At 41.7% G+C, this 10308-nt stretch overlaps 2 protein-coding genes across 2 annotated transcripts; both read right to left on the minus strand.

Moving 5' to 3' along the window:
- Positions 1-51: 51 nt before the first annotated feature.
- znf622 (zinc finger protein 622) lies at positions 52-6239 on the minus strand. The gene is made up of 7 exons (XM_047589945.1): positions 6107-6239; positions 4549-5125; positions 3149-3439; positions 2869-3031; positions 2362-2477; positions 2031-2174; positions 52-647 (listed from the first exon to the last, which is right to left on the minus strand). Exons 2-7 carry the CDS (start codon positions 5117-5119, stop codon positions 514-516), a joined length of 1419 nt encoding a protein of 472 aa, XP_047445901.1. The 5' UTR covers positions 5120-5125; positions 6107-6239; the 3' UTR covers positions 52-513.
- Positions 6240-6696: 457 nt separating this feature from the next.
- On the minus strand, positions 6697-8805 carry LOC125010953 (tripartite motif-containing protein 16-like). The gene has a single exon (XM_047589917.1). The coding sequence runs from the start codon at positions 8768-8770 to the stop codon at positions 7148-7150; it is 1623 nt and encodes a 540-aa protein (XP_047445873.1). The 5' UTR covers positions 8771-8805; the 3' UTR covers positions 6697-7147.
- Positions 8806-10308: the final 1503 nt, after the last annotated feature.

A 10308-nucleotide genomic window follows, 5' to 3' on the forward strand; every position in this document is an offset into this window, starting at 1 on the left:
GCTTTGGATCTGAAGAGTAATATTATTTAATTAAAGGAAGGCGGCATCATGTCCAATAAATATGAAATACATTTATTTGGTTGAATGATCATGATGAATGATAACAAAGAAATTCCTGTTGAGTTCAGAAAGCAGCGCGTTACATTAGTGAAAATTTTCCTCCTTAATGTTCAAACACTGTATTTTGAAATTGTTAAGTCAATCACAGCTTCTATTGGAGCACATTCACCCAGGTTTACCGCAAACCAGGGCTTTCCCCACACACAGCTGATAGATTACATTAAGTCTTAAAGGTGGAAATTTGCAGAAAAAAAAAAATAGGAATGGAGGTACTCTCTTAGTAATTCACCTAAGATTTCTCTTGTGTTTTTACTGCAGCGGTCAAACCTCGATCCCTGTTGAGAGGCGGTGAACAGCTTTGCCTCCTGCCTCCGTCCATGTCGTTTACTTGTACTTGCACTTGTACAGTCCAGGTCACATCTAGCTGCACATTCAGTCCCTTGAGCTCCGAGTTTAGAACATAACTTGGGCTCTGAAGTGCTTCTGCTTGGTGGCGTTGTTGCTCACGCCCATCTTCAGCCTCCACTTGGACTTCATCATCTGTACGTACTGCATGTCTTTCTGTTTTTGATGGAAGGAGCCGTTGCCTGAGAGAAAGAAAAGGGCACACAAGGAGAAGTTTTATCACAGATGATATGGAGAAAATTAGATTTGAACACACAAGAGGAACCGTTCCTATTAAAACCCAACATCTACAATGGAGGTGGACGTCCATTAGAGACAACAGCTGCTACGATACGTACTGACCACATGATGCTGGTGTTGGCCAGCGGTGGACCGAAGCCTAAACTTCTACCAAAATCACTGACTTACATTTGAATATTCTCCCACAAATCTTATTAAATTATTCTCACGTCCGTCTTCCTTCAGTGTAACTTTACATCAGAGCTTTTATTCAATCATATCACGTGTTAATGGAGTCAAAGAAATCTTCAGAAGTAAAACTGAAACACATCATAGTGACGCTGTTCCTTTAACCAGTCACATTTCTAGTTGGTATTCTTATGCCTCCTCTGTGGCTCTGGTAGCGTCCTCTGATTGGACGTCACTGAAAAGCTGGTGATTCGTGTCCATCTGTGGTTAACGTTTTAATATTTGCTATTTGTTGAACCCACGATGGAGGAGGAAGGAGGAGAAGCTATCGGCTTGGCTGCAGATCTTCTTAGAAACACATTTTCAGGGCGGGCTTTGAAGGGAAAGCTGAATATTGAGATTAAAGGCTCTACCCTTGGATGATAAATAGTTTCTGAACTTGTGGTGAGTAAAATGAAGTATATTTACTTCTTGTAAGTATATTTCTACCGTTTTATTGTGTCGACTGCGGCCTCCCCTCTGGTAGACCCAGAGTCATGACGGCTGTGAGAAGACTGCTGAAGGATTTTATATTTATTTATATTTATTACCTTTATAAAAAATAACCTGACCTCAAGCTGTTACTAGAGATCGCTGCCAAACTAAAAAAAAATCATTTTTCTTTTGTGCAGTGACAATTAAAGTTTTTAACTTTAATGTTCTGCTGGATTTGACGTATGTGGCTCTGGTGGCTGCAGTGAGAGAGAGGAGGCTTCTTGCTTTAGTAAAGACGTCCTGTTTTATGTGTCCGTATGACGGTGATGGTTTATCATATTGAGACAACAAGGTTGGAGGGCACTGAGGGCCGAGGTGTAAAATGCATGGTGCAGAGCTTTTAAACATTCTTCTTTTAAATTGTTCTTCTTTATAAATGAGTAAACGGGTGTGGACGGAGAGCTCTGAATCTTTAGAAGGTTTCAAATTTTTAATACCTGTCAAGAGGACGCATGCGGAGACGCATCTTAAAGCGAAGTGTGACCACAGCTTCTTAACGCTGGCCAGGTGTGACACCCTGTGGTGTAAACCTTTAATAATCTAACCTCCTAGTAACCATGTAAACATCTGATGTGCTGCTCTTACATGAGATTCTATAACGATTAGATTAATCCGACTCTTACCTCCGTCTCCTCCCCAGCCCAGGGCTCTGTACTGGCGAAGGACTCTGCCCACAGCGTTCCTGTTGTTGGTCACGACCACCGCTCGCTGTGCTCCAAACCTCTGCTTATAGTACCTCATGAGGGACCGGTGGCCGATCTTAGCGCCTGAAGGAATGAACAGAGAGGACAGAAAAGGACAGACTCTTTTAAACTCAAACTTTAAATGTTTGTCCAAGTTTGTTAAGCGACACATATTAGTCTGATTAAAAAAATCAGAATTCTTCTTTTACATAAAGACATTAGTTCGGGGAAATCTAAATTAAATCCAGGACTGTTCTGAAGCTTCACATACCTGAAGGGAGAGTCAGCTCCAGAGTGTCGTCGTCATACTCCAGGTTCTTGTCGTCAGGCAGCTCTTCGTCGTCCACTTCGTCATCCTCTCCCTCCTTCCTGTCCGGGTAGCTGCTCCTGTAGGGGAAACAAATACATACATGAGTCTGACAGGAGTGCACGCAACATCACGTGTTCACAACGTTTTCTACTGGTTGAGGGAGGAATTAATGCAGTGACTAAGGATGGACTATTTTACTGTGATGATGAGTAAATATTGTAGAATAATCCCACACTAGTAGTAAAACAGGTTTGCATGGTTGGCATTGATAGATTTATATTTTAAACATTTATATATATATTTTAAATTTAAACTGCTATGTCTATAAAGTCAATCGCAGTGTGACCGGCTACCGTAATAACTGTAGTCTGCGTGCAACATTTTTTTTTCTAATTCATTAAAAGCTAAAACTGGAGACATTTTCATGGGGCAGCTTTAGCCCGGTTACAATGAAATTATTTTAATTACCTAAAGTCATAAAAGTCTGCAAACTCCAGAGCCGCGTCGCCGTCTGTGAAGAGCTTACAGTGACTTTTATCTGTCATGTGACTCTGTACTGCTTCTGTCGAATAAAACGAACGCCCCTTTTCATTACACCATAAACACACGTTCCCGGCTCCAACTTTTTCACCTGTGAGGCAAGAAAAGAGAAAGCAAAAGTTCACCAGGACGCACACAAACGTACAGATGGCTTTTTTAAATTTTTTAATAGTGCTGACGCCTGTTCACGCAGACACTCCCAACTCACCGAGGTAACGGATGAGGCCCCTCAGGTTGACGACGAACTCCACGTCTGGGATGAAGAAGCTGTGGACTTTGGTCATGTGGGCCACGTTCTTCATGAGGGACTTGGAGTGGTGGCTGCAGAAGAGGCAGTCGGTGACGGGGATGGAGCCCTGCAGGGGAGCGGGGGGGCGGTCAGACGGAGCCCCTGAGTCCTCCTGGTCCATCGTCTCCTCCTCCTCCTCCTCCTCCTCCTCATCTAGATCCTCCTCCATCTCGTCATCATCTTCCTCCTCATCAACGTCCTCCCAAGCGTCTGCAAAGTTTTAATGGCACCACATGACAAAATGCAATTTGTTTAGCAAATATAATCATTCATTTCTACTATTGTGCACATTATGGAATCCATAAAATATTGACAATTCCTCTGTTTGGCTGTTGTGCACATACGAAATCTTGAGTGCAAAAAGGTTGTATTGTGTTTTTTGTTTTTTTGGTCTTTTCTACCACCGTTAGGCCACTAGATGGAGGCAAAGGACCATACATATGAAATTGAAGCACAGCTCACTCTGTTGGGTAAAGGGTCAGTCAAAAATATATTTGGGTGCCAGACAGGAGATTAAATTTTTTTATTTTTTTTTGTCCAACGTGTCAATTTCAAACTTAATTAATAAAGTTAGCCTGGTTAGCTCAGTACCTTCGCTACAAAAGGCATAAACCAAAAGTAAAACAGCTCAGCTCCATTAATTAAATTATTTGTATTTAACCTCCTGACACTTTTGTTTGTTCGGCATTTTTAATTTCTCCAAGATATTTGGGATTATTATGACCTAAGAAGAATAAAAACTAAACTGTTTATTTGAATACCTGAACATGGCTGTGTAAAGACAGTCCTCAAACGAGTACTTGCTAATTAGCGACGTTATAGCTTGTTGCTATTGATGAAATGTGTTAATTTTGAGCATCATATCCAACTAGAAACATTAATAATCATAAATAAATAAGGTTTAACCTTTGCTACCACTAGATGGCAGAGTAAAGCATCCACTAATGAGGACAACGGACTCAAATGAAGCAGAATAAGCATCAATAAAACCTAAACCTTAATGTCCCAACATGAGGACTCGGGGTCTCAGGAGGTTAATGAAACCCAATATGGCAGGGAAATGACAATTAGACCTTAGTGTCAGTATGAAATCAATTAACAAATTAGCTGGTTTTGTTACTTCTTTGAGATCTGTTAAGAATTCACTTCACTATGCCGGGTATAAACGATTATAATGTTGTTATTCTGATTTCATATCCAGCCCTGTTTAGGAGGAGAGCGTCCTACATGATAAGAAAAAGCATTTAGAGGTGCCTGATAACGTAAGAGCATCTGAAACCCCGGAGACCGTATTCTAAATCCATGACAAATCGACAAACCGTCTGCTGCAGCTCCCTCCTCTTTCTCCCGCCGCTTCGCTTGCTCCTCCAGCCACATCAGCCTGGGAGGTTTCTCTGGCTTCTCCACCCTCTGCTTCTTCGCTTCTTGTGACGTCCCGGCCTTCTCTTGCTTGGCCGGGCTCGACCTCTCCTCCTTCAGGGCCTGCTGCAGCGCCTCGTTCCGGGCGTCGTTATCCACCTTCTCGTCGGTGAGCCCCTTCTCCAGGTTCTTCTCGTTCATCTTCTCCACCTTCCTCTGGGCGGCCAGCAGGGCCTGCTTCTCCGCCTGCTGGTGTTTGTGGGACTGCAGGTGGTTCTGGTAAGCGTTGGCGCTGGAGAACTTCTTGCTGCAGACGGAGCAGCCCTCGGTGGCCGCCGCGTCCGTCAGCTGCTGCTGGGCGGCGGCCCTCTGCGCCAGGACGCGCTCCTGGAAGTTTTCGGCGGTGACGGGAGGCATGTCGGCCACCTTGCGCTTCAAGTTGTAGCGGTGCCAGTCGGTTTTGTAGTGGGCTCGCTGAACCTCGCCGTCCGCAAAAGCCACTCGGCAGCTGATGCAAGTGTAGGAGGTCATGGTGACCTGAAGAGTCAAGTCAAGAAGTCAGCAGGGGGTCAATACCACGTTAAGATGAACTTGAGGAATCAATAAATATAAATCTTATATTCAGTTATTATATTTTTGCACTTTTAAAATATTTTAATATGAAAAGCATCTGAGTTATGTCATTTAAATCAGTGATTCTCAACCTGGGGAGATGCAAGAGATCACATGGGGTGTGGCAAAACTTTTCTGATCTGAGCTCACCATCAGTTTTCATCTGTTTTAACCAGTATTACATGTAACTATAGGTACAATATGCTGGTCTTAAAGTATTCCAGCAGCGAATGTGGGCATGTCCAAAAAAAACAACAACAAAAAACAAGATATAAACCCAGCAAACAACAAATTAATCATTTGAGACACTGTTTTTTTTCTACGATTTAAAATGGAAACATTTTCAATCATTCGTTTATTTTGATAATGTTTTGGTAGAAGAGTCATTGACAACATGTAGCCAATCCCTAATTTGCAATTAGATTATTTAATTTGTCTTATATAGGGACTATTTGGATTCAGGTTAATTTAAGGTTAAGCTTTAATTAAAAGTAAATCGCAGACAATTAAGTATTTCTAAGGTAATTTTCACTTATTACCATACAAACTCTGATGGGAACAAGGTTTACGTTTCTGAAAATGAGTAAACCTCAGAATTATGACTCGATGCAAAATGTTTATATGAAAGAAAAAGTTAAGTGACGTCAGCTGTTTTTAATTAAATCTGATTTTTTACATGAGTCTCAAACGCTGAAATAACTCACACTTCCCTGAACTAAAACAGGGATTTAAATTAATCAATATAAGCAGACAGCTCTAGTCTAGGCTCAACTATACTAACAGCAGCTAGCATCCAGCTAGCTCAATTTCACACACTTTAGTATAAACATCAGACAAAGCAGCTAAAATTGTTGACAACGACGACAACACGCGATCAGCAGGAAGTTCAGTTTGAGCTTTACTTACTTATTCTGTAAAATGACTCTTCTGGCGACGCTGCTTTGAGCTGTGTTTAAAGGAAAACGTGCTCCAGTCTCCGTGTCGTAACCACACACCAACAAGCGAGGGAACTTCCGGGTGAACTTTGACCTTCTTCTTCTTCGCGAGTTTTATTAAGGTTGCGTTTTAGGTGGTATATCGCATATCTCGTCACCGCCTAGTAAGAATAAAATAAAATAAAATAAAATAAAATAAAATACTATTTCGTTTTAGGTGATCCATCATCTCCTGGTTTGGAGTGAAAATAAAATAAAATAAAATAAAATAAAATAAAATAAAATAAAATGTAAATTGGCCCCAATAATTATCCAGTAATCTGGAATTACTCTTCAAAATCTCATTTGAATTTAATAGCGTTCAAAGGTTTCAGACCAATTTTATATGAGACAAGAAAAGAAAAATATATCCGTAGACATTCAGAGCTCAGAGAAGTTTACGGAAATTAAAATCATCATGAGCAGTGATATCAGAAGAACTTCTTCAATCAGAACTTCTTTATTGGACAAATGTAAAATGTACACAGGAATTTTACCTGGTGTAACAGCACCACATAACATTAAATAAAAGTTGACTTAGAGAGAAAAAAAAGACAATATATACAATTTAGACAAATAAAACACTGGACATATGCCGTGAGCATTGATTGTAATAAATACGGACAAGAGATGTTTGAGATGCTGTGGTATGATGCATGCAGAAATGACGGGGTATGTTTTACTGTTTTAAGTGTCTTTGGGAATGGTGGAGAGTAGGGATCTTGGAGGGTTTGTTCAGAAAAATCCTCCACGGCTAAACAGACACAGGTAAGAGCTTCATCTAAAGAAAGTGGTGAAACATCCGGAGAACAACCATTAAACATGTCAAGGTAGCAGCCATGATGTTTGACTGACAGCTGATCTCTGAGCAGAAACACCACAACAATGAACACTCAGCAACAAACATGGAGAGAAAACAAGTTGATGAAGAGAAACACAGGATTTAACTCTCTGGTCCTGAAGTTACCTCTGTCTACTTCAGTTTAACCAACTCAGCACTGGATCCATTAAACCAATCACGAATCCAGAGTCCAACATAGAGCGGCTGAGTGAATGTGGTCTGGACTCTGTGGAGGAGAGTCATGGTTTCAGAGACGCTGTAGAAGGACAGAATACCTGCTCTGTGATCCAGGAACACTCCGACTCTGGAGGAAGGACGAGCTGAGACGGGAGTTTGGATGTTGTTGTACCAAAATGTACTGTCCCGTAAATACTCTAATGACCAAGATTTGTCGTTACGTCCAAATCCACTTTCTTTTCCTGTTCTGCTGATATTCTTGTATGTGACTGCTACACCCACAACTCTTCCTCTCCACTCCACCTCCCAGTAACAACGTCTAGTCAGACTCTCTGTACTCAGGACCTGATAACAATCAGTGAATCTGTCTGGATGATCAGGATAATACTGTTGACGCTTAAATGATGCTTTTCTGTTTCCCTCGGTCAGTACCAGATATCTGTGTGCTGTATTTGGATCCAGTGTGATTTCACATGAATACTTTAAGAATTCACCTCTGGTCTTTGGTTCTGGTAATGACAGTAAAACATTCACTTCAGTTAGTTTCTTTCTGAGCTCTGTCACAACTGCTTTCACGTCCTCAAAGTTCCTCAGAGGACAGATATTGATGCTGGATGAGTGTGTAGATTGACTGAGTGGTGATGGTGAGGGGTAGTTGTGTAGAAACTGGTTGTGATCCTCTGTGTCTGAGAGCTGCTTCAGCTCAGTATCTTCCTTCTTCAGCTCAGTGATCTCCTGCTCCAGCTTCTCCTGAAACTCTTTGACTCGACCCTCTTCAGTTTCCTGCTGGGATCTGACCTGCTGCTCCACATCAGAGCTTCTTTCCTGGAGGAGATGGATCATCTCAGTGAAGATCTCCTGACTGTCCTTCACTGTTTTATCAGCAGAGGGAGCTATGGCCTTCAGCTCCTGTTGAAGCAGTTTCACATCTTTCTCTTTGTCCTGGATCATCTGCTGGATGTTGTGTCGTCTCCCCTCCACCTCTCTCTGCCTCTCAGTCCTTTCTGCTGCAGCTGACACTGTGTCGTGGCCTTTATGTTCATCCACAGGGCAGAGATAACAGATAATCTGCTGATCTGTACGACAGAACATCTTCATCACCTCATCATGACGAGAGCAGATGTTCTCCTGGAGATTCTTGGAGGGATCCACCAGCTTGTGTTGTTTAAATGCAAGTGACTTATAGTGAGGTTCAAGGTGTTTCTCACAGTAAGATGCCAGACAGAATAAACAGGACTTGGAGGCTTTCAGTTTTCTTCCAGTACAGACATCACAGGCCACATCTTGAGGTCCAGCATAGCAGTGATCAGCAGGAGCAGCTTGGAGTTCAGTCTTCTTCAGGTGCTCCACTAAAACTGCTAACATGGTGTTTTTCGCCAGGACAGGCCTCGATGGGAAGAGTTGTCTGCAGTCAGGACAGCTGTGGGTTTCCTTCTTGTCCTCTTCATCAAAGTGCCTTTTAATACAGATCATGCAGTAGCTGTGTCCACAGGGAATAGTCACTGGATCCTTCAGTAGATCCAGACAGATGGAGCAAGAAAAGGTTTCTCGATCCAGTCCAACTCCTTTCTGCGCCATCTCTGCTCTCAGTGTCAGTGACTCGCGAGTTTCTTTTTCTTAGCAGTTAATCTAGTCTAAGCTCTGATCTAAACATCACGTACACTTCACCACATATTGCGCAGATGTAAAACCAGGAAATATATTCACAGCTGCTGTGTCTGAGAACAGGAAGTAGAATGAGGGTGTTAAGACGATGAATACAGTATTCATGAAAACTATTTCCCCCAAGAGTCTCTTCGTCTTTAATTGATCAATAACAAAAAACAAAACAAAAACACAACCTACCATCTTTATTGTTAACTTGTAAACAGATGTTTTCATAGTAATGTTAATTGACTTAAAATGTAGAAGGTGAAATAAGTGACTTCAGAAGTATTTAGCATTTTCACCTTTGGTTGAGATCATAGCTCTAAGTCTGTGTTGATTAGTCCCGGTCAAATTTCACTCCCTTCTTCTTTTCAATACTGTCCTGTTGCAGAGGGATCTGCAGTGAACAGTCAATTAAAAGTCCAACCACATATCCTCTGGATTGAGGTCCAGACTTTGACTCATCCACTCCAGAACATTCACCTGGTCGTCTTTGAACCATGTCTGTGTAGACGTTGATGTATTTCTGTCATTGTCAAAATGAATCTTCCCCACAGTCTGATTTCTCTTTAAGACTGATTCAGAGTGTCCTCTAGAATGTCTCTACATTGCCCTGAGTCCATTTTACCCTGTACCTTTACGAGCCGTCCAAGTCCTGCTGCAGAGAAGCTTCTCCACAGCATGATGCTGTCACCACCATGTTTGACAGAGCAGACAGTGTGTTTGTGGTGATGTGCAGTGGTCTGTGTCCACCAGACATGTAGCATCTAGTCTGATGAGACCGAAAAGCTCCATTTTAGTTGCATCAAAAGAAAGAGCCTTGTTCCAGTTCAGGTTTAAGATGAGCTTTGCCTCTGACATAAAGATTTGAGTGTTGAAAACCCCATGAAACAGTTGATGCACCCAGAATCTTTTCCTTCTCAGATGTTGCAGCTTTTAATTCCTTCAATGTAGTCCTAGGTGTCTCTGTGTCCTCCTTCGCTAGTCTCCCTAGTGTTGAAAAGGTTTTCCATTTGCTGGAGGCTGAGGAAAGAGTGGTTCAGCTTCAACCAGTAGAGGGTGCATGGATGCTGTTCTGCTTGGCAACAATAGCCACTTTGGACCAGTTTGACAACAGCAGAAAGGGGGGAGGATTAAAGAAGATTTCAGTCACTGTTTTTTAGTGTTGTAGGTGTGTTTTTTTGAGTTTAAGAGGGATATGTGTGCCCATCTATATTAAACCACACACTTATTCACACAGCCAAATCCATGCAAGAGAGAACAAATTTAGTGGAAAATAAAGAACCCTCTCTGCAACACCTATAGTTTGGAAAAGAATATTGATGATGATCTGATATTTATACAACATAAACTCTGTATGTGTTTCAGGAAAAATACAGTGTCTCAATTATACTCTCATTAATTTCTCTATATCTTCTCCATCAGATTCTAGTGAGATCCTGGAATGAAGACAGAAGTCAATATTTTAA

Source organism: Mugil cephalus, chromosome 7 (assembly GCF_022458985.1).
Source record: "Mugil cephalus isolate CIBA_MC_2020 chromosome 7, CIBA_Mcephalus_1.1, whole genome shotgun sequence".
NCBI lineage: Eukaryota > Metazoa > Chordata > Actinopteri > Mugiliformes > Mugilidae > Mugil > Mugil cephalus.